Here is a 25762-nt window from a genome sequence, read left to right as displayed (position 1 = left end):
AATGAGGTAGGTATTGAGTACAGTGGAACGGTGCAGTCCTCAAATTTGGCATACCGATAGTTTTAGTGGTTTTAGTCTATTGTGGGTTTTCTGTTGGATGAATAGTAGCTGAGATTTCCGTGTCAGCAGCCGGTCGATAGTTAGTCCAAGATATTTGAGAGTATTAATTAACTGGATAGGACAGTCATAAATGGTAAGGTACGTCATGGGAGTTGGATGGTGTAGGTGGTTTGTCTTACACGTATTGCCTGTTTTTTGGAAGGGCTGACCTTGAGGAGGCATTGGTTACATCAGAAGGCAAACTGAGGTGGACTTGGAGCGATTTTTGGGATTTATGAAGTGCAGGACAGAGGGCAAAGATAGTGGTGTTTTCAGCTTACTGTAGGAGGTAGACTGGTGGAGGTTTGGGCACATCAACAGTGTAGAAGAAATAAAGCGGAGAGAATGGAGGCCTCAGGTAGAGTATGAATGGATACACCTTTCAATCTGTAACGTATCATGTACTGGAGGTGGGATGAGCGGATCATCTCCACAGGACACAGACAAATAATAATAATAAAACTACGTGCAAACTACCCTTTAATTCATACCTTGTAAAATAAAGAAAATTGAAAAAATGGCTCTGAGCACTATGGGACTCAACTGCTGAGGTCATTAGTCCCCTAGAACTTAGAACTAGTTAAACCTAACTAACCTAAGGACATCACAAACATCCATGCCCGAGGCAGGATTCGAACCTGCGACCGTAGCGGTCTTACGGTTCCAGAGTGCAGCGCCTTTAACCGCACGGCCACTTCGGCCGGCAAAGAAAATTGAAGATTTCGATAGATTCGAATTAGAGCTGAAACAGTTTATAGTAATACATGTGGTCTTCAGTCCGAAGATTGGTTTGATGCGGCTCTACATGATACTCTATGCTGTGCAAGCCTCTTCATTCCCGAATATAAACTACAACCTACATCCTGAATCTGCTTACTGTATTCATCTCTTGGTCTTGATTTTTGCCCCCAAACTCCCCTACAACTCCCCTGGTGATCCCTTTGTGTCTTGGAATGTGTCCTAACAACCGATCCCTTCTTTTAGTATAGTTAGGCCACAAATTTTTTTCCTTCCCAATGCCCCAATTCTGTGCTGTACCTGCTCATTAGTGTTTTTAGCGTCTTTTATTGCATTAGGCCATAACTATGGCAGATGGATAGTAATATTTTATTGATAGTCCGTTATGTGCGCACTCAATGGCGGTTGACCATCATTATGTAGCGCCACACTGGAATGGCCTTACTGAGTGGCGCCCTGTCTGTGTATGGCTGTGTACTGTATTTACTGGTGGACACAGAACTGGTACCGCAGTATTTCCATGTCTGTTGACTAGTCTGACTGAAATTTCATGGTGTGTGCATTATGGCTATTGAGTGTGTCTAACTTAGCTGGAAATTTTCTGCTGGAGACCGCAATACAGCGTGGCCTGAGCTCCTACCCAACCAGTTGTTACTATTTTCAGGCTATGCAAAAGGTGTAATTACTGGCCAGCGATCTTTATTAACTGACATGACAGGCGTTTAAGATTCATCAAAATAACACCGGAGCCTGTTTTCTCCAACGTCACAACGAATACAAGAGTGTGTTAGTGGCCGTGAGGGCCACATCTCTTACAGATATTAACGATGGATATCGGTTCCAGACAGATGCAACTGTCATCTGGTTGTAGCGGAGTGACTGCAGAACGTGTGCTGACGGGGTGGATTCAGGACAACAGTGTAGCAAGGATAGAAGGCATGGTTAGTTGAACAAGGACTACATTGCAAAAAGATCATTGGATTGTTGGACTGGCTCTGACCATTAGACGTTTGACGACAGTTAAAATCTGGAAAGAGATTGCAGCAGAGGGTCACCGAGAATGGTCGTGAATACAATGCTGGAACCTGGGTTGAGGTATCGAATTGTCACGCGACATTTACTGCTGACACTATGAGACCACAGACAACAGAGACTTACATGGTGTAGAGCAAGGGTCAACTGCGGCACTGAATGGCATTCTGTGACTTTAACCGAAGAGTGTTGCTTCTGTTTGTGGCAGTTAAATAGACGCAACCGTGTGATCTGGTGTAAGGTCGGATGAAGCAGCGATTCTCGAGACCCGTACCTCTCCATCTCCTGGAATTATGTCCGTAGCTATGACGTCTTGTGGTTGGCATAGTTGCCTCTAGATCACAGGATAGCGAGTCAGAGATTTTCTTCGCTCGGGAATTGGGTAGTTGTGTTGCTCCAATCTCTTCATGTCATCTTCATCGACAGTAAAATGGCTTCAGATAGAAAGACTTGCACCAGGCGGCCAGACAGTCCCATATTGGGGTTTCCTAGCCAGCAATGTCATACGATCACTTCATTTCCTAAAATCATGGTGTGGGGAGCTGGTTGGATATGGTGATTACAATTCAAGGGACGCAAAATGTCCATTAGTAACTACGGTCACATCCTTCATAACCACTACACCTAATGTCCTAGGAAAGATTCCACATCCACACTGCCGCAAGGAATGTACAGATCCTGGACTGGCCTGTCTGATCCCCTGATTTGTCACCCATAGAGAATGTATGGGATATACCAACCTCAAAGCAACAGTCTTCAAGGAATGACAACATATTTTGTGCGCAAGGGAAAGCATTCCTTACGACGAAATTCGGAGGTTGTTTGCTTGCATACCACAACGAACACAAGTGTGTATTCATTGTCTTTAGGGATCATACTTCATACTGATATTGATAACGGACAACACTAGAAGAGTAACAGTTTAATCATTTAATAGCCGTTATGTGATGAACATCCCCAGAAAGCTTGAAAGATATGCCACTGGTGCTTGATGGAGCAACACTTACCATTCATCTGTTGGTGCCTATCCAAGGGCCATTATAGTGTGCCTTTTTATCCTTTCATGCGATTTTGAAACAGAGCATACTACTGCCTGTGAGCGACAGGTTCAGCAGTTAGTCTGCAAATTAAATATGTTTTCAGGAGCTATCGATCTCCTGTCACCCATGATGACTGATTTGTGTTCTGGTGAGACAATTTTGATTTTATGATTTCGATTTTTCAGAATAAAGTTCAGAAGTCAGTTGCACGGATATTTTTATTTCTCTTTACCAGTTTCTTCAGATCGGTTAGTCATCTTCAGAAGCCTCCAGAATTAGGGAAGTTATGAATCATTACACCTTGGCCACACATTTATGTAAAGTATAAGAATTGTATTACAAAAACTTACTTAGTATTGACTTAACAGAAGTCAATATGTTCTTCACAGAAGCGTAATGCTACGAAATGTCCAAAAATGTACATATTCTGCTAAATCAATACTAAGCAAGTTTTTGTAATACACTTCTTATACTGTACATAAACGTATGACCAATGTCTAAAGCTTTATAATGTCTGTAATTCTGTAAAATTCTGAGGGTGACAAATTAATCTGTTGAAAGTAGTAAATCGAAATACAAAATATCTGTGCAGAAATATCTGTGCTGCTGACAACAGAATTTTATTCCGAAATATCTACAACAGTATCTGAGAAAATAACAGCTATGCATAAAATAAAATTTTTTGTTATTGTTGATACCCAACTTACATCACTTTATTTTATCTTCGTAGACAAATGCCGTGTGTCCCAAACTTTAAACTGAACTAAACTAAACTAAACTACGTCCGAACAGGCCTTGGAAGGCCCAGCAGTACCGACCGGCCGCCGTGTCATCCTCAGCCACAGGCGTCACTGGATGCAGATATGTGGTCAGCACACAGCTCGTTCGGCCGTATCCCAGTTTACGAGACCGGAGCCGCTACTTCTCAGTCAAGCAGCTCCTCAGTTTGCCTCACAAGGGCTGAGTGCACCCCGCTTGGCTTGCCAACAGCGCTCGGCAAACCGGAAGGTCCCCCATCTAAGTACTAACCAAGCCCGACAGCGCTTAACTTCCGTGATCTGACGGGGTCCCAAAATGAAGGGTCAAAATTATACAGATGTACTTAACTGCTACCTAGCGGTACAGCCCCTGCAACACGAGAGAGAGCAGCGAAGCTGTACGAAATTCTCTCTGGAGCCTGGTGGTCAAGCGCTAAAGCACGAAGCTGGAAACCGAATGGTCGCCGGATCGAAACCTACTTAGCCCACTGATTTTTCATTCTGTCTCTTAACCCAGCATTTACTCTACAGTGGGGTGGAGATTAACCAGAAACGAAATATACTTCAGATACCACATTAAACTGTTGGTTTCCTTTTCTTAGTTGAGTAACTGGGAAAATACTTGCACCAGCCCTTTCAGCCAGATGATTATCATTATCAAAATCAGTGAGGAAAAAATCGCAAAGCCAAAAAAATGTATTGCTTGTCATTAAAATTGCTACACCACGAATATGATGTGCTACAGATGCGAAATTTAACCGACAGGAAGAAGATGCTGTGATATGCAAATGATTAGCTTTTCAGAGCACTCACACAAGCTTGGCGGCGGTGGCGACACCAACAACGTGCTGACGTGAGGAACGTTTCCAGCCGATTTTTCATACACAAACAGCAGTTGACCGGAGTTGCCTGGTGAAACGTTGTTGTGATGCCTCGTGTAATGAGGAGAAATGCGTACCATCACGTTTCCGACTTTGATAAAGGTCGGATTTAGCCTATCGCGATTGCGGTCTATCGTATCGCGACATTGCTGCTCGCGTTGGTCGAAATCCAATGACTGTTAGCAGAACATGGAATCGGTTGGTTCAGGAGGGTAATACGGAACGCCGTGCTGGATCCCAACGGCCTCGTATCATTTGCAGTAGAGATGACAGGCATCTTATCCGCATGGCTGTAACGGATCGTGCAGCCACGTCTCTATCCCTGAGTCAACAGATGGGGACGTTTGCAAGGCAACACCATCTGCACGAAAAGATCGACGACGTTTGCAGCACCATGAACTATCAGCTCGGAGACCGTGGTTGCGGTTACCCTTGACGGTGCATCACAGACAGGAGCGCCTGCGATGGTGTACTCAACGACGAACCTGGGTGCACGAATGGCAAAACGTCAATTTTTTCGGATGAATCCAGGTTCTGTTTACAGCATAATGATGGTCGCACCCGGGTTTGGCGACATCGCGGTGAACGAACATTGGAAGCGTGTGTTCGTCATCGCCATACTGGCGTATCACCCGGCGTGATGCTACGGGGTGCCATTGGTTACACGTCTCGGTCACCTCTTGTTCGCATTCAGGGCAATTTGAACATTGGACGTTACATTTCAGATGTGTTACGACCCGTGGCTCTACCCTTCATTCGATCCCTGCGAAACCCCACATTTCAGCTGGATAATCCACGACCGCATGTTGCAGGTCCTGTACGGGCCTGTCTGGATACAGAAAATGTTCGACTGCCGCCCTGGCCAGCACATTCTCCAGATCTCTCACCAATTGAAAACGTCTGGTCAATGGTGGCCGAGCAACTGGCTCGTCACTATACGCCAGTCACTACTCTTGATGAACTGTGGTATCGTGTTGAAGCTGCATGGGCAGCTGTACCTGTACACGCCATCCAAGCTGTGTTTGACTCAATGCCCAGGCATATCAAGGCCGTTATTACGGCTAGATGTGGTTGTTCTGGGTACTGATTTCTCAGTATTTATGCATCCAAATTGTGTGAAAATTTATAACATTTCAGTTCTAGTATAATATATTTGTCCAATGAATACCCGTTTATCATCTGCATTTCTTCTTGGTTTAGCAATTTTAATAGCCAGTAGTGTAATTAATATAGAGAAATGAAATTTGGGGAATTCATTCGTCAGCGTAACATGGCAAGAAATGAAATTTTGGGAATTCATTTGTACAGGTAAAATGGCAAGAAAACAAGTTAATGTGAGCGGGAGATAAGCCATTACAAATGTGAAATGCTGATACCTTAATAACCGGTGTAACCGCCAGAATGTCGAGTTCAAGCATGCAAACGTGCATGCGTTGTGTCGTACAGGTGCCAGATGTCAGTTTTTGGGATGGAGTTCCATGCCTGTTGCTCAATACCGGGACGATTAATACTGGTTGTGGATGACACTGGAGGTTTCGTTCGATGATGTCCCATATGTTCTCGACTGGAGAGAGATCTGGTGACCGAGCAGCCGAGGAAACATGCCGATAGTCTGTAAAGCATGTTGGGTTACGACTGCCGTATGTGGGAGAGCGTTATCCTGCTGGAAAACGCTCCATGGAATATTGTTCATGAATGTCAGCAAACAGGGCGTATCAAATGGTTTTAATGGCTCTGAGCACTATGGGACTTAACGTTTGAGGTCATCAGTCGCCTAGAACTTAGAACTACGTAAACCTAACTAACCTGAGGACATCACACACATCCATGTCCGAGGCAGGATTCGAACCTGCGACCGTTGCGGTCGCACGGTTCCAGCTTGTAGCGCCTAGAACCGCTCGGCCACCCCGGCCGTCAGGGCGTATCACTAGTCTGACGTACAAATTTGCAGTTACAATGCGTAGGAGAGTCACGAGAGTGCTCATGCCGTCATACGAAATCACTCCTCATACCATAACTCAATGGGTTGGTTCAGTGCGTTTAGGACGCACACAGGTTGGTTGCAGGCCCTCAACTGGCATCTTTCTAACCAACACACGGACATCACTAGCACCGTGGCAAAACCAGCTTCAATTAGAAAACACAACAGGCCTCCACCCTGGGCCGGCCGTAGTGGCCAAGCGGTTCTAGGTGCTTCAGTGTGGAACCGCGCGACCGCTAATGTCACAGGTTCGAATCCTCCCTCGGGCATGGATGTGTGTGATATCCTTAGGTTAGTTAGGTTTAAGTTGTTCTAAGTTCTAGGGGACTGACGACCTCAGAAGTTAAGTCCCATAGTGGTCAGAGTCATTTGAACCATTTGAACCTCCACCCTGTACCCCAATGAGCTGTCACGTGACAGCACTGAAGTCGCAAATGGCGGTGTTTTGGGGTCAGTGAAATGCGAGCTATACGGTATCAGGATCCGAGCTGTCCTTGAAATCTATTTGTAACAGTTCGTTGTGTCACTGTGGTGCCAGCTGCTGCTCAGTGGCTCATAGATGCTCATAGTAGCAACTGCCGCGAAATCTGACTAGACATCACGTTTCAGATGTGGAACCACGACTGTCAGCTTTCATTTATGCCGCACAACTCCTTCTTAGTGTTTTGATTTTTTTCCGTCAGTGTCAATGTTCTTCTACTACATGGATTATAAATTAATTGCAGTCCCCCGCCACGTTTTTTTTGTTTCTGTGTGTTAATGCTAATCTCAAGAACTAATGTGGGGATTTTCATGATGGCGCTGGAGACGGAAAGTTCTGAGGCTCAAATGTTATCTGTTCCATACATTTAATTCGTTTTGGAGCGACACCTCGAGGAATTAATTGCAGCTGCGAGCTGCAGCCCGCCTACAGTACTTCTTAAGTTTAGTTAGGCGTTAATATAGACAATGGGGACAGGGAAGGCCGGTTGAGGGAAGGTATCTTCAAAGTGTTCTGCCAATAAAATCATGTCTTTGGTTCGCCTTTCCCACAGTATTTTCTATGTGAGCGTTTCAAGTTGTTTGTGGTAGTAATCCCTAGGTATTTAGCTGAATCTACTACATTTAAATTTGTATGGTTTATCATGTAACTCAAATGTAACGAATTTATTTTAGCACGCCAACTCACGTGGACAACCTCACATTTCGTATTTCCTCTGGTAAGGAAACCCTTTCCTTGGCACGTGTTCGTAAACCGCTCATGTTTCATAGCAGACGACTTCGAAAACAATTAGCAATCGTCAGTGCTGTGCCCAAGGTCGGGTGTAGCAATTTCAGTGACTGCTTGTAGCAGTTAGTTAACAGGGCTGTGTCTGATGAAGGATGTCAAGTCAGAAAGTAAATATAACTTTTTTTCAGCTTCTTATGTTACGAATACTAACTGAAAATTACATTTCTTGGCCTCGCTGCTGTTCTTGTGCAAACTCGTGTGTTTCTTGGGGAAGTGTTCCAAGTCAAGGACACTTCAGTTAGTTCCAACAAAACCACTTACCAAGCTCCCCACCACACAGGATGTAGTGATGTTTGATCTTTCTTTTTGCACTGTTTTGTTTGTAGCTGTAAATCTGAATCGTAGAAGTTCTATTGTTGTTCTGCTGCTGTATACGGTGTAATACATACTGTCAGTTTCCGTATCTCCCCCCCTTCCCCTCCCTCCCCTCCCATTTTCGCATGTGTCCTGCCCTTAGTATTGTGGATTTGGGTCGCTACTGTACGGCAATAATTACTGCAGTTCCATTGCTTAGAGGCCAGAAACGAAATTTTAGCTCGTCTCTACTAATCTTGCTTTTTACCAGGGAAGCAGATAACGTTTCTGGCATTTAACAATGATCTCTGAGATAACATATCGTACTGTTATGCCTCATATTATACCGTTAGGCGAAATATTTCATGAAAAAGAATTTAATAATAAAAAAGACAGCAAAGTTGGTTAAAATAACTATACTACTCTCACTGGAGATACTGAGGCAAAGATAATGAGTTGTAGCTAGTTAGTGGTGGGCAGACCCCAAGAAATCTCTGGGTCACCTAGTGCTAAAACGCTTCTTCCAAAACGCACCATTCGGTGTGCATTTACAACTGACAGTTTAAAGACGCGTGCTGAACTAGAAGTTGGAGTTGTAGGCGATCACCGAGAGAAAGCATACTTTAGGAGTAAACAAGAAGAAACCCTGCCAAGTTTGAGTTGGACAATGAATCGTGCTCGAATGTCATAAATGCTAACCCACTCCTCGCGGAAACCGGTATCCGTTACGAATTCTGGTACTGCAATAAGCATTGCGTTATATTCTACGACTGAAGTAAGAGGATCCGTTCTCAGTAGTGCTGAGTACGGGTCTGTTGGTTAGAGATACCCATCGATGCACTCCATGAAGATGATAGGCTCCATGATCGATTACATAACGTGTTCGGAGACGTTATTCAATCATCTACAATGATAAAAGAGAACAGTATTTTGCTTTGCAGGCCAGAAGGAAAGAAATGTCGACATGGCTTTAGTTTCAAAAAGGTGCGCCCATGCGGAGATCGCAGAAGCAGCTTCTCTTCCCGACTTGTCATGGGTGTGACGTGCGTATCTGCATCTTGTGGGCGACTATGACGAGTGTGTGTACAGTGTAATGTTGGGTTTGTGTTGTTATGGATAAAGGGAAGGCAGAGGGTGTGATCACATAATCACATAGCCTACCCCTCACAAATAGTTCCAAGGGCATACCCAAGCTTAACGTCCCCTTACAACTGGCGCATCAACATCAACAGTATTACATGCCCTCACTACATGAGACACTGCTGGGACGTTTGGAAATTAGTTCATGGCACCGGCGTAAAGATTATAGACCAGGAACTGCACAACACCACCTCTTCTAGCCAGCCAAATATTGGCAGTGAAAATATTCCAAGATTTGGAACGGTTTACTTCCGGGTCGAAAGCCACCGCACAAGAATACGTTACCGATTACGGCTGCGGAGCAGGTTATTAATGACAATGATGAGCACGTAATACTGAAAAAAGAATCTGACTGAAACGAGAACTGAACCTCTGCGAAGTCTTAAATTACGATTGGAACATTAAATATTTCGTAAAAATAAAAGCTAATGACGGCTGCATGTATGTTGTCTTAAGGAAGTCGGCCATACCTAGCTAAAAAAAAGGGTCAACTACTTAAAGGAGAAAGACGGTAAGCAGGTGACAATTTGTAGGCTTAAAAGCAAAATATTATTTCAAGAATACAATGAAATTACAAAAATCACGTGATATCTTGCAAAGATGCATTGAGTGAGTCCCTAAAAGTAATTTTTTATATATAGAGTATTAAGATAAATGAAAATTCTCTTTTTTGTTCTGAGAAAAGCTGTATATCTAGTGAGAGCTTTCGATTGTATGAATGGAATGGAAAAAGGAAGTATAAGCGTGCTTTTTGAGGCATCCAGCAAGGAAATGTGTCCATACGATCCTCTGGATACGCTGTATCGTAATAAGGAGGAAGGAAGATTGGGTTTAACGTCCCCTTGACATCGAGGTTATTAGACACGGAACACAGCCTCTGATCGTGTCAAGGATGGGGAAGGAAATCGGTCGTGCCCTTTCACAGGAACCATTCCGTCGTTTGCCTGGAGTGATTTAGGGAAATGACGGCAAACAAATCTGGGTGGCCGGACGCAGATTTGAACCGTCTTCGTCCCGAATGCGAGTCCAGTGTGCTAACCACTGGGCTATCTCGGTCGGTCCCTAATAAGATACGTCTCCTAATGTTTCATTCTGAATTTATATGTTTTACGTATATATTGGGGAACTATCAGTTTGGATTTAGGAGGAACAGATCCACGATGGATCAGATATTTTTATTAAGACAAGTGCTAGAGAAGTTGTATGAGTATGACAAGCAACTACATCAATTGTACATTGATTTTAAGAAAGCGTACGGCAGCCAACACAGGAAGAAAATTATACACATCATGAATAATTTAGACTCCCACTAAAACTGGTCAATTTAACAGAAATTACAAGAAAGCAACAGTGTGTAAAGTATGAATAGAGCAAGATGTCTCTGGTGAATTCCAAGTACAGAGAGGGCTATTACAGGGAGATGTGATCTCTACAATGCTATTTAATTTAGTTTTGGAAAAGGTGATGCGGCAAATGCCGTTAAACCCAGGAGGAACAATACTTAATTGGCAAGTTCAAGTGGTAGCATATGCGGATGACGAAGCATTAATGGCAAGGAATGTAAAGGCATTAAAGGGGAACTACGATGCTTTAGACGAAGCAGCAAGAGAAGTAGGTTTAGAAGTAAACATAAACAAAACAAAGTATATGGTGATCGGGGAGCCCAATATAAACGGACAAAAGAATCCAATAGTAATGAATGGGGAATAATATGAAAGAGTGAAAACATTTAAATATTTAGGTTCTGTAATAACGGAGGACAATAAAGTAGCAGCAGAAATGCAAGAAAGGATAGAGAGTGGGAATCGTTGCTATTTTGCCTTGCAGAATGTATTTAGTTCCAGGAATTTTAGTAGGAATACAAAAATCAAAATATACACGACCATATTAAGATCTATAGTAGTATATGGATCAGAAGTCTGGGTACTGACATTAAAGGAGGAGAACTGGTTATTGAGATGGGGAAGAAAGATACTGAGAAGGATTTTTGGAGCAGTGAGAGAGGAAGACGGCTGGAGAGTAAGGACAAATGTAGAACTGCAAACACTTTTTGGACAGATGGACAGTGTTGTTGAAATTAAGCAGGGAAGAATAAGATGGGTAGCACATGTACAGAAAATGCCAGAAACTCGGAAGTGTCAAGAAAGTTTTCTTGGGAAAACCTGACGGGAGAAGAGGTAGACCCAGGAATAGGTGGCGGGACGATATGGAAGAAGATCTAAAGGCGACGGGAATAAGAAATTGGAGGAGGAAGGCGATGGACAGAGAAGAATGGAAGCAGGTGATACAGAAGGCCAAGGTTCTTCAAGGACTGTAGAACCAATCAAGAAGAAGAGGGAGAAGAAGAAGATGGAGAAGGAAATCGGTCGTGCCCTTTCACAGGAACCATCCCGGCATTTGCCTCGAGTGATTTAGGGAAACCACGGAAAACCTAAATCTGGATAGCCGGACGCAGATTTGAACCGTCTTCCTCCCGAATGCGAGTCCAGTGTGCTAACCACTGGGCCATCTCGGTCGGTCCCTGATAATGTACGTCTCCTAATGTTTCATTCTGAATTTATATGTTTTACGTAAATATGCATGTAATTTTGCTTTCGATATGCGTGTGTCAACTTAATTGCTGAAAGAACCGCACGTGTCTGATTTGTTTGCATCTTTTGTATTATTTTAGCATGCATGTGTTGAGAGAATGGCACAAGAGTCAAAGCAGTAATGCTGGACGCGACCAGTGAGGTCTGTAAAAGCCGTTTTGCACTTTTGCGTTCGCACTATTGTGAAATAGCGTCCCTCAATACTGTGTCACTTGTTCGAATTCTGACGTATAAGATCGGAAAGGCAAATCCACCTTGACGAAAATCCTACTCCTGGCATTACGTCGTCGTTCTCTCCTCTTCCTAAAGACTAAGACGAACACTGTCACGGCGAATGCTGCGTAGATGAATGCGTCCTCCATGTCTAAAATGCTGAGAAATGTAAACATAGATAACCGTTTGCTTGTCCTAGGATGACATAAAACGAACACTTCAGTCCATAATTCTCCATAACGTGATTTCATTGTAGCTGCACAAGATAACAAAAACTGCTTAATAAATACAAAGCTAGATCGAAATTTAAATACGAGTAAATAGCAGCTTTACAGAAATATCAAATTCGACACTCAACAAAGTAACCTATATAACCAACCCTGTGGTTCCGAATGTGTACTCTTGAGGAGCTGGTACGTACTGACACGTTAGGTGTGTGTCGTGTAGTAGGACTAACGAGACAGTTGGCAGTTAGTTACAGACTTGTACGCGCTGATACGCTGGTGCAGACTTGTATAAGATAGGCGTGTCGTGTGATACAGGCTTTAGCGCTCCAAGCCCAGCGACGAAAAGTGCTGAGGGGCGAAAAGGGGAGGGAGCAGGAAGGCTACGAACGGACGCCGGTAGAGCGAGGCACACGGCTTGAGCAACGCCAAGCGCTTTGCTAGCGAGACCATTTGAAGACGTGAAATAAAAGTCCCAAAATCGTGAATTTGAGGAAAAAGAGTTTTAAGTATACAAGACAATTAATGGCTATCATGGCAGTATCAACGTGTTTTATTTGAAAGTTAAGCACAGCATGGATCCTGTTTCCAAACGAAATTACAAACATTGTGCTGTAATAGTATGAAAAACTTACTGAAAGAGGGAATGCGATAAAAGGCTGTAAGTGCTGTAGTTCAATACCCAGGAAAAAGATAGTAAAAGTTAATTCTTCTTACATAAAATTGTAGTTGGTCATTATTTGTCGCGTACTGCATCATTTCAAATTTGTTGAATTTGCAATTTCTTGACGTCGTGTACTCGTGCTTGTTTTCTCAAAGTAGTGATATCTTACCCGGCCTTCTGATCCTAACTACATGAGTCTTATGTTTATCCAACGATAGCCACTGTACTCTGGATATGTTTAGATTTGCTGTGTTTAGATTACAATACGGAACTTTCTTGAAATCTAAGAAGGCAGATGCATTTATGTTACTGACGATGCCGGCCGGAGTGGCCGTGCGGTTCTAGGCGCTGCAGTCTGGAACCGAGCGACCGCTACGGTCGCAGGTTCGAATCCTGCCTCGGGCATGGATGTGTGTGATGTCCTTAGGTTTAATTAGTTCTAAGTTCTAGGCGACTGATGACCTCAGAAGTTATGTCGCATAGTGCTCAGAGCCATTTTTTTGTTACTGACGATGAATGGCTTTCTTTTCCTTGACTGATGTATCATGTCCTTCACATCTTCTGGAGCAGCGCATTTGGCAAATGAAGAATAAACATAGTAGCCAGTTATGGTCAGTGATGAGACCTGCCTCCGGTGCTGGACGAGCTATTGCAGGAATACATTTATTACTTGAATTTATGTATTCATTCCCTCCACTTTCCAGCTTTTCCCTTTAATTTGTCATTTCTTTCCACTCAGACTGTTATAAACATCTGCTGTCTCCGTCATTTTATCCAACACTAAGGAAGAAGCACGCGGAATGTAGAGTCTTTCAAATGTTAACAGCAGTGCTCGTTGAACCCCGTATCATCTGTTGATTGCATTTGGTACTACATTTTTATTCATGGCAGTTTGAGGCTTAGAATGTAGACTACATTTCACCCAAGACCTCAAAATTCCCTATTATGGTACTTAGCCTTTTTTATTTCAAGTTTTCAGTTGTGTTAAATTAGATTGCGTTCTGCATTACGAATACTGCGGCGTCTACGCGCTTGTCGAAAAAACCAAAAAGTGGAGACGCAGCTACATTCAGTGCCTAATTTTTAGTGTCGTTTTTAAAGTCACTCAAAGGGATTAATTTGCCATCGCATTATTATGAATTAAAAGAAAAAACCACTCACTGGAACGTCATTACAGCACTGCCCACAAAGACGACATGGTGACCTCGTCTTCTGGCTGACGAGAGTACATGGTGGCTGAACTGAAGGCGGCCATTAGGAAAAAACTAAAATAGTAACAGAATCTCTTATGATGGACGTCACCAAATATTTGAATTTATTATCTTAATGTAGATGGAGATTTATTTGGTAATAGAATTGGTGGACACGATTGATCCTACAGAAAAATTACTTTCAAGTTCATGATATCGAATATTTCGAAGAATTCAAGCCTGTCATTTGTGGACTAAACATGCCTGCCTACGTTTCAGTAACTGAAACATTTCATCATGAGTTCTCCAAAGAGATTGCAAAACTTCAGAAGACTGAAGACTGATTTCGCTTTATTTGTCGGACCATTCTCGCTCTTGGCTGCTGATGTTCCTAATTATTTAAAACTTGAGTTGATAGGAATTTACAGAACTTTTATAAAATGCTACTCCAAGAGTAATATCGTCCACTGCACAGGCAAACCATTAAAGTTCAACCAATGTTTGGATGATGTAGGTGTGCGAATTTCTTTTTCTGCTACGAAATTGACTGAGTTCCACCAACATTCAGGTTTATCAAATTTTAATTTGTATAACTCCATGTGTTTGTCTGTATCACGAACCATGATTATAGATATATTACACATTCAAAAATCGAAATTATAAATATCACAGCCTAATGTTAAATGCCTGTATGTAAAACTTTCTATATATCTGTTCACTTCATTAACACTAATGTATCGTATAAACGGTGGGCTCCATGTGGTTCTCAAGTCGTGCAGCAACCGTAAACCATAAAATTACCAAATATGCAGCAACCAGTCGCAAAATCATGTTTTATTTATTCACTTTTGCAAATCGATTTCAACTGATTAACATTAATTTTATCTAATGTTTCTCTTCGTAGCTGTTGTTCAGCAACTGCGGTACCAATTCATTTCACAAGAATAAAAATCGGTTGTCAGCAACAGCAGACGACTGATTTTTATTTTCATAAAAAGGCTTTCTAACGGGCTTATTTACTTAAGTAATAATGTTAATGCTTTAATAGAAAATTAAAAAGTTGAAAATACGCACTAGTCGTAAAATCCTGCTGTATAAAAGTATACTAAAATACTGTCCTCTTAGAAGTAGTCGCATGTGTTGCAAACACCTTTTCCTAAGTTTCCCGCTTGCGCACCCTTCTGCATATAGCCGTCTCAATCATACACCTGCTCTGAGCAACATAGTGGTGGGGGAAACCGGCGCGCTGAGCAGACTCAGCTGCACTCGGGGAATGCGAGCGCGCTCCAGGTGGGCAAATCGTGGTCAGACCTCCTGTAGAGTTTCACATGCTTCGGCTATCAAAAGGATTTCGCGAAGCCTGCAATAGCTCCTGTAGCAAAATATTATCGCTGGACCATCTCCAAAGCCGAAAGAAATTTGGTCATTTGTTGGAGCTGTAATTGGCACAAAAGTAATTTCCAAAGATTTGTAATAGCTTTACAAATGAAGCCCTGCTCACCTTGTCCAGACCCGTATTGACCGTCTGCAACAGTAACGTACGTTAATGCTTTTGTTTCAACCTTGGGACAGCGTACCAGTACTTGCGCCCAAAGGCAAGTTATGACACTAACACTGCTGACAACGCAACTCTGCAGTGTACAGCCTGAATACCATTCTTATGAAGTTGGGAACTCATACAGTAAATAGTTCTCCGTTTACAATGGCTCAAGCAGCAAAAGTTTAATTATAACCACTCTGTACCTCCTGCAGATGACACGAGTTTTATAACTGACTGAAGACAAAGTAAAAGAAGATATCGTTAACTATCTTTTTCAGAAAAATACTGAATGGTTTTCTGCAACTACTATCTTCTAATTTCCCAAAAACACAGTATTTTCAGTTTTGTACAGTAGATAGAAGCACTCTGAAAATTAATATAGCATGTGAATGGAAGTAAGGAGATTAGAATTCTCGATATTTATAAGTGCACATGTTCATGATAATGAAGTGTGAAACAGTTTGAAGTAGAGAGCAAACCTATCTTTAAAATTTGTAGAATTCAAAAGAGTCGTTGAGTATAACATATTCCTTATTTTATGATCATTATCAGACACGTCTGTCTTCCTAAATAAATAAACAAAACATAAAACTTTAGATAGTGCAAACACGTAAAAACATATCAAAACTATGTTGTTGTTGTTGTGGTCTTCAGTCCTGAGACTGGTTTGATGCAGCTCTCCATGCTACTCTATCCTGTGCAAGCTTCTTCATCTCCCAGTACCTACTGCAACCTACATCCTTCTGAATCTGCTTAATGTATTGATCTCTTGGTCTCCCTCTACGATTTTTACCCTCCACGCTGCCTTCCAATACTAAATTTGTGATCCCTTGATGCCTCAAAACATGTCCTACCAACCGATCCCTTCTTCTAGTCAAGTTGTCCCACTAACTTCTCTTCTCCCCAATCCTATTCAATACCTCCTCATTAGTTACGTGATCCACCCACCTTATCTTCAGCATTCTTCTGTAGCACCACATTTCGAAAGCTTTCTATTCTCTTCTTGTCCAAACTGGTTATCGTCCATGTTTCACTTCCATACATGGCTACACTCCATACAAATACTTTCAGAAACAACTTCCTGACACTTAAATCTATACTCGATGTTAACAAATTTCTCTTCTTCAGAAACGATTTCCTTGCCATTGCCAGTCTACATTTTATATCCTCTCTACTTCGACCATCATCAGTTATTTTACTCCCTAAATAGCAAAACTCCTTTACTACTTTAAGTGTCTCATTTCCTAATCTAATCCCCTCAGCATCACCCGATTTAATTTGACTACATTCCATTATCCTCGTTTTGCTTTTGTTGATGTTCATCTTATATCCTCCTTTCAAGACACTGTCCATTCCGTTCAACTGCTCTTCCAAGTCCTTTGCTGTCTCTGACAGAATTACAATGTCATCGGCGAACCTCAAAGTTTTTACTTCTTCTCCATGAATTTTAATACCTACTCCGAATTTTTCTTTTGTTTCCTTTACTGCTTGCTCAATATACAGATTGAATAACATCGGGGAGAGGCTACAACCCTGTCTCACTACTTTCCCAACCACTGCTTCCCTTTCATGCCCCTCGACTCTTATAACTGCCATCTGGTTTCTGTACAAATTGCAAATAGCCTTTCGCTCCCTGTATTTTACCCCTGCCACCTTCAAAATTTGAAAGAGAGTATTCCAGTTAACGTTGTCAAAAGCTTTCTCTAAGTCTACAAATGCTAGAAACGTAGGTTTGCCTTCTACTAGTTTTTCCATTCGTCTGTAAAGAACTCGTGTTAGTATTTTGCAGCTGTGACTTATTAAACTGATAGTTCGGTAATTTTCACATCTGTCAACACCTGCTTTCTTTGGGATTGGAATTATTATATTCTTTTTGAAGTCTGAGGGTATTTCACCTGTCTCATACATCTTGCTCACCAGATGGTAGAGTTTTGTCATGACTGGCTCTCCCAAGGCCATCAGTAGTTCTAATGGAATGTTGTCTACTCCCGGGGCCTTGTTTCGACTCAGGTCTTTCAGTGCTCTGTCAAACTCTTCACGCAGTATCGTATCTCCCATTTCATCTTCATCTACATCCTCTTCCATTTCCATAATATTGTCCTCAAGTACATCGCCCTTGTATAAACCCTCTATATACTCCTTCCACCTTTCTGCCTTCCCTTCTTTGCTTAGAACTGGGTTGCCATCTGAGCTCCTGATATTCATACAAGTGGTTCTCTTCTCTCCAAAGGTCTCTTTAATTTTCCTGTAGGCTGTATCTATCTTACCCCTAGTGAGACAAGCCTCTACATCCTTACATTTGTCCTCTAGCCATCCCTGCTTAGCCATTTTGAACTTCCTGTCGATCTCATTTTTGAGACGTTTGTATTCCTTTTTGCCTGCTTCATTTACTGCATTTTTATAATTTCTCCTTTCATCACTTAAATTCAATATTTCTTCTATTACCCAAGGATTTCTATTAGCCCTCGTCTTTTTACCTACTTGATCCTCTGCTGCCTTCACTTCATCCCTCAGAGCTACCCATTCTTCTTCTACTGTATTTCTTTCCCCCATTCCTGTCAATTGTTCCCTTATGCTCTCCCTGAAACTCTCTACAACCTCTGGTTCTTTCAATTTATCCAGGTCTCATCTCCTTAAATTCCCGCCTTTTTGCAGTTTCTTCAGTTTCAATCTGCAGTTCATAACCAACAGATTGTGGTCAGAGTCCACAAACGCCCCTGGAAATATCTTACAATTTAAAACCTGGTTCCTAAATCTCTGTCTTACCATTATATAATCTATCTGATACCTTTTAGTATCTCCACGATTCTTCCAGGTATACAACCTTCTTTCATGATTCTTGAACCAAGAATCATGCTCTGTGCAAAATTCTACAAGGCGGCTTCCTCTTTCATTTCTTCCCGCTAATCCATATTCACCTACTATGTTTCCTTCTCTCCCTTTTCCTACTGACGAATTGCAGTCACCCATGACTATTAAATTTTCGTCTCCCTTCACTACCTGAATAATTTCTTTTATCTCGTCATACATTTCATCAATTTCTTCATCATCTGCAGAGATAGTTGGCATATAAACTTGTACTACTGTAGTAGGCATGGGCTTCGTGTCTATCTTGGCCACAATAATGCGTTCACTATGCTGTTTGTAGTAGCTAACCCGCACTCCTATTTTTTTATTCATTATTAAACCTACTCCTGCATTACCCCTATTTGATTTTGTATTTATAACCCTGTAATCACCTGACCAAAAGTCTTGTTCCTCCTGCCACCGAACTTCACTAATTCCCACTATATCTAACTTTAACCTATCCATTTCCCTTTTTAAATTTTCTAACCTACCTGCCCGATTAAGGGATTTGACATTCCACGCTCCGATCCGTAGAATGCCAGTTTTCTTTCTCCTGATAGCGACGTCCTCTTGAGTAGTCCCCGCCCGGAGATCCGAATGGGGGACTATTTTACCTCCGGAATATTTTACCCAAGAGGACGCCATCATCATTTAATCATACAGTAAAGCTGCATGTCGTCGGGAAAAATTACGGCTGTAGTTTCCCCTTGCTTTCAGCCGTTCGCAGTGCCAGCACAGCAAGGCCGTTTTGGTTAATGTTACAAGGCCAGATCAGTCAATCATCCAGACTGTTGCCCCTGCAACTACTGAAAAGGCTGCTGACCCTCTTCAGGAACCACATGTTTGTCTGGCCTCTCAACAGATACCCCTCCGTTGTGGTTGCACCTACGGTACGGCCATCTGTATCGCTGAGGCACGCAAGCCTCCCCACCAACGGCAAGGTCCATGGTTCATGGGGGGAGGATCAAAACTATGACAAACACAAATAACCTTTGGTGCAGGATACCATCAACCTGTAATACATCTAAGTATAATACTACATATACACGCCGCAATGTACCATACGGTAGGTGGTGGAGGATACTTTGTACCAATATTAGCCGTTTTCTTTCCTGTTCCACCCATAAACAGAGCGAGGAAAAATCGATTGTCTATATGCCTCTGTAAAAGCCATTACTTTTCTTATCTTATCTTCGTGATCCTTAGGCGAAACGTACGTTGGTGGCAGTAAAACCGTTCCACAGTCAGCTCAAATGCCGGTTCTCTTAATTTTTTCAGTAGTGTCCGTCAAAGCCACATTTGCCTTCCCTCCAAGGATTCCCACCTGAGTTCCCGAAGAATTTCTCAACAGGCTCAGTAGACTGACAGTGAACCTATACAACAGGTCATATGGATTTATCGTAGTTTTATTATTCTATATCATATCGTTAATATTGTCCAACTCATGTGTGAGACATATAATTTTCTAACCAACCACATAACATTTGACAAGGCACTTTGTCCTTCAAAGATCGCTGAAGACTAAAATATACTGTTTCCTATGAAGGTCATTTGTGTTTCGAGAATATGACTGAGCTATATGGGACGATGGTTGATGTGCAGTACTCGGTCCAGGTCAAAGAGAACACAGAAATTGTTTCTTGATGAGGTCATGGTCGATTCCGTTCACATTTTCAAATTACTGCAACAACAACAAAATGTTGAAGTCTAATATTCCATCCTCCCTTCATTTTTTAGCATAACATCACTACCCTTGTCTAAATTCTAACTATACATCCCTTCTTCACTTCCTCAAGTTTATGTGGCGACAAAATACGAGGGTAATCCCGAAAGTAAGGTCTCCTATTTTTTTATAAGTAGATAGACCTGTTTCTTTCTACAGTGGTTTACATCAATTTACGTCTTGAACATGTAGCTAGTTTTCGACATAATCACCACTTCTGTCGATGCATTTTTGTAGACGCTGTGGCAGTTTTTGTATGCCCATATCATACCAGCTCGCCGCCATGCTGTTCAGAAAGTTATGAACCCCTTCTTTCACCTCGTCGTCGGAGCCGAATCGCCCGGACCACAATTAAAGCTGACAGGTACTGTGAGACTCTGAAAAAACCCAAACGGGCAATTCAGAACCGGAGATGAGGAATGTTGAGTAAGGGCGTACACATTCTCCATGACAACGCTGTCCTGTAACAGTTTCAGTGGCACATAATCCCCAATCTACCCTATAGCCCTGACTTGGTTCCCAGTGACCACCTGTTCCATAGGTTAAAAGATCATTTGGCCGGAAAGCGATTCAGCTCCGACGACGAGGTGAAAGAAGAGGTTCATAACTTTCTGAACAGCATGGCGGCGACCTGGTATGACATGGGCATACAAAAACTGCCACAGCGTCTACAAAAATGCATCGACAGAAATGGTGATCATGTCGAAAAATAGCTAAATGTTCAAGTTGTAAACTGATGTAAGCCATTGTAGAAATAGTTCTTCCGGGTTATATGGCCGTAGTCCATGGAATGTTTATAAATTTCTGTATAGGGAGGCTATTGAAATTTATAAACGTGAAGATAATTTTAATAGAAAAGAAGAGGCCTTGAAATTAAGCGAGATATGGACAGTGGCGTTACAGAATCGATAAGTGTTTTTTTATCTATGACGGACTAGTATCGATAGTTACATTTTATCTTTGACTAGTTTTCTCTCTGCTGCTATGTGCAAGCTGGACCACGCGCACTTTCCTCGGTATTTAGGCCGCTCTCCGACGCCCGACTCGTCAGTCGGCAGGACTCAGCACGACCAGTCATACCTCTGAAGATGTCTAACGTAGTATTGGACGAAACGTTAGGAATAGAAGAATTCTATGGACCACGGCCATATAACCCGGAAGAATTATCAACAACAGTGCCATCTGGTCGTGAAAGCCTTCATTATATGATTGTAGAAATAAACAGGTCTATGTACTTATAAAAAATAGGAGATCTTACTTTTGGGATTACCCTCGTATTTACCTTCCACATCCCACAAACTGGTCCTTATCACTTAGAGTCATAGCTGTTTACTCTGAAAAATAAGTTTAGTAATTCCTTGCAGACCACGTTGATCAGTTTCAAACAATTCTTGAACATTCAGGGCTAAGAGGTACTGTAGGAAGAGAGAAATGCTGATAACATTGTTTTGCTCGGCAGGTACAGAGAGAACATGAGGAGGCTCTCGTCGATATTCCGCGAGCACCAGGCGGACTCTTTGGAGCGCGCCGTGTGGTGGGTGGAGTACGTGATACGTCACAAGGGGGCCCCGCACATGCGCAGTGCTGCCCTCGACCTGCACTGGTGGCAGCTGCTGCTGCTCGACGTCGTCGCCTTCCTGCTGCTGGCAGCGGCTGCGGTTGCTGGTGCCATGTTTTGTCTCGCGCGACGACTGTTCATCATAGCAAGGCCGAAGGAGAAGAAACATTAACGCTCCATTTGTGGATAGACCTTGTGGAGACCAAACTTTCCACGTTCAGCTGCCTGTAGGAACTGGGAAGTACGGTTATAACAATATCGTTTGTGTTGTTACATCTGTGCTCGCTTTTGAAATCATTTCTCAGTATGAAGAATCGCGCTCTGATTTGGTAGGCCCTCTGATCTGGCAGCTGGTCTGCACAAGAGTGCGTCTGTCTTATGGAACAAGTGACGTTGTGATAACATATTGTTGTGACGCAGTCTGGTGATAACCGCCTCATATTGTGTAACACTCATTAGTGAACATTCCATTAATAAGGTCATGATTCATCGAGAAAAAGTTCCAATAGTTATTGTAATAACGATATATGGAGCTAATATTTCCTATAGTTGTGATGTAGTACCAATGTAAACCAAGTCCACCATTAACAGCGGCGTAGAGGTTGTGAACAAGTCATACTCAGTGTAACATCTGACACTTTCTGGTATCATACAGAGTTACAATATTCCATAACAATGGGGCGTTATTGTGGGAAGAAGGTGAAAGACAAATGAAAATTATACTAAACACTTTGTTGATGACGCCATTAAAACAGAACTATGAGTAAAGGAATGGAAATAAGCAGTATATTTTACAATAGAGATATCACTGGATTTTACTTAACCACTTTGAGGAAACTACGGAAAATGCTGCTGTTTTTACTATATTATAAATACTCGTATTAACTTGTAAATATTATATTAAGTTTCCATTTCTCTGGAATACGAGGATAGTACCTTAAGCCACTGCACTCTCTTGAGCGATGTCAACCCATCGAGCTCATGATACTGTGACAGATTTCTACCATAAAAGAGCTGTCATACGTTGCAACAATAATGAATTCAATTTCCAATATCACAAGGGCTGAACGCCAAAGTGTTTTCTTAAACAAGAACATGGCTGGTATCCTTATGCTTCCTTATTCAATTTGACGCTGTGCTTTATCTGTGATGTTTCTGTTGTCGACACGACGTTTAATTGTTTCCTTATTTTGTTTTATACAGTTTGTATGTCCACTTTATATTTACAGCAATCCATTACAACAGGGTAATGTTTAATGCTCGACATCTGATAGTAAAAAAATGAAGAAGAAGGAGAAGAAGAAGAAGAGAAAAGGAATAACAGGGTGATACAGAAGTTTAAGCATAGAACAAACAAAGAAATTAGATCAATTTGATAGTTAAATCCAATATTTCGCCCACTAAAGAGCTTTCTTCTTTTCTACAGCTTTTATTCCCTCTTCGATGGGGTCCACTTGCTCAGGATTTGTTAAATTTTTATTTTATTACCAAACTTTGTTTCTAGATGCTCTTCCTGACTCCACAGTCCTCAAGGCGACCAAATAGACGGAAATCGTGTAAGCCGTCTGTGATCCGCGTAAATTTTGTTCTTTGTATTTATGTGATGCAATTATATTTTGTCGGAGACTTACTGAGTCCCAACTTTGTCTTAGACAAGGATACAAACTGAACTAACGAATTAAAATATTTTTTACCATATTTTAACTGTTTTTTTATCTAAGCTGCAATTTGTGGAAACCACTTAGAAAACACATTCAGGATGGTGGATGTACCAGCACACGCTCGTTAATCTGCCACATAGATTAAATCTGGGCCTGGCTCGCCGCCCTGGGTCGCAAGGTAGCGCGTTGTGCATTATGCTATATGAGTAAGTCTAAAATAGCTTTGCACTGGTAGGTATAAATAAATTAACCATTGTACAGCATCTGTGGATTTTTCTATTGGCTAGAAAGTTTTATGTGTATTGGAATTCATTATATCCACAAAGTAAAATCAAAGTTATCAAGTGTTCTATACCTCTATCTCCTGAATATTTTCTGGATACTGTTGGACAGGTAATTGTAAAAAATAAATAAATAAATAAAGCATTAATACAGTGGGAGGTATTACAAGCAATATTCACTACTGGCCATTAAAATTGTTACACCAAGAAGAAATCCAGATGATAAACGGGTATTCATTGGACAAATATATTATACTAGAACTGACATGTGATTACATTTTCACGCAATTTGGGTATAGATCCTGCGAAATCAGTACCCAGAACAATCACCTCTGGCCGTAATAACGACCTTAATACGCCTGGGCATTGAGTCAAATAGAGCTTGGATGGCGTGTACAGATACAGTTGCCCATGCAGCTTCAACACGATACCACAGTTCATCAAGAGTGTTGATTGGCGTATTGTGAAGAGCCAGTTGCTCGGCCACCATTGATCAGATGTTTCCAATTGGTGAGAGATCTGGAGAATGTGCTGGCCAGGGCAGCAGTCGAACATTTTCTGTATCCAGAAAGGCCCGTGCAGGACCTGCAACATGCGGTCGTGCATTATCCTTCTGAAATGTAGGGTTTCGCAGATATCGAATGAAGGGTAGAGCAACGGTTCGTAACAAATCTGAAATGTAACGTCCACTGTTCAAAGTGCCGTCAATGTGAACAAGAGGTGACGGAGACGTGTAACCAATGGCACCCCATACCATCACGCTGGGTGATACGCCAGTAGGGCGATGACGAATACACGCTTCCAATGTGCGTTCACAGCGATGTCGCCAAACACGGATGCGACCATCATGATGCTGTGAACAGAACCTGGATTCATCCGCAAAAATGACGTTTTGCCATTTGTGCACCCAGGTTCGTCGTTGAGTACACCATCGCAGGCGCTCCTGTCTGTGATGCAGCGTCAAGGGTAACCGCAGCCATGGTCTCCGAGCTGATGGTCCATGCTGCTGCAAACGTCATCGAACTGTTCGTGTAGATGGTTGTTGTCTTGCTAACGTCCGCATGTGTTGACTCAGGGATCGAGACGTGGCTGCACGATCCGTTACAGCCATGTGGATAAGATGCCTGTCATCTCGACTGCTAGTGATACGAGGCCGTTGGGATCCAGCACGGCGTTCCGTATTACCCTCCTGAACCCACCGATTCCATATTCTGCTAACAGTCATTGGATCTCGACCAACGCGAGCAGCAATGTCGCGATACGATAAACGGCAATCGCGATATGCTACAATCTGACCTTTATCAAAGTCGGAAACGTGATGGTACGCATTTCTCCTCCTTGCACGATGCGTCACAACAACATTTGATCAGGCAACTCCGGTCAACTGCTGTTTGTGTATGAGAAATTGGTTGGAAACTTTCCTCATGTCAACATGTTGTAGGTGTCGCCACAGGCGCCAACCATGTGTGAATGCTCTGAAAAGCTAATCATTTGTATATCACAGCATCTTCTTCCTGTCGGTTAAATTTCGCGTCCGTAGCACGTCATCTTAGTGGTTTAGCAATTTTAATGGCCAGTAGTGTAATAGAAAAAATTCTTACCTTAATTAAAAGGCAGTCAAAGTGAATAACAGCTGCACTGTTTCACATGCACACATGACGAAGTGCACATGACGAAACACAAATACAACACTGGTAAATTTAGAAACTTTTGAGATATGCTGAATGGGATGATGCTCGACATGTGATAGTAACAAAATGAAGAAGAAGAAGGAGAAGAAGAAGAGAAAAGGAATAACGAGGTGATACATAAAGAGGAAGATACATTAAGAAGAAGAAGAAGAAGAAGAAGAAAAGAAAAGGAATAACGAGGTGATACATAATTTAAACGTTGAACATACAAAGAAATTAGATCCATTAGATCCATTTGAGTATTAAATCCAATATGTCTCACTCCTTTCCCTAGCTTTTATTCCCTCTTCTATGGGGCCCACTTTCTTGAGGGTACTTAAATAAAAGAGGAGCACTGGGAGAACAA

The 25762-nt window shown here is 42.1% G+C and overlaps 1 protein-coding gene across 1 annotated transcript in view; it reads left to right on the top strand.

Moving 5' to 3' along the window:
* LOC126456974 (UDP-glucosyltransferase 2-like) overlaps nt 1-23481 on the top strand; it is a 99928-nt gene extending 76447 nt beyond the window's left edge. The window contains exon 7 of the mRNA XM_050092918.1: nt 21685-23481. Coding sequence (XP_049948875.1) covers nt 21685-21955 — 271 coding nt within the window. The 3' untranslated portion in view covers nt 21956-23481. The remainder of the gene's footprint in view (nt 1-21684) is intronic.
* The last annotated feature ends 2281 nt before the right edge of the window (nt 23482-25762 follow it).

Source organism: Schistocerca serialis, chromosome 2, assembly GCF_023864345.2.
Source record: "Schistocerca serialis cubense isolate TAMUIC-IGC-003099 chromosome 2, iqSchSeri2.2, whole genome shotgun sequence".
NCBI classification, from domain to species: domain Eukaryota; kingdom Metazoa; phylum Arthropoda; class Insecta; order Orthoptera; family Acrididae; genus Schistocerca; species Schistocerca serialis.
This window is presented reverse-complemented; position numbering and strand designations above follow the sequence as displayed.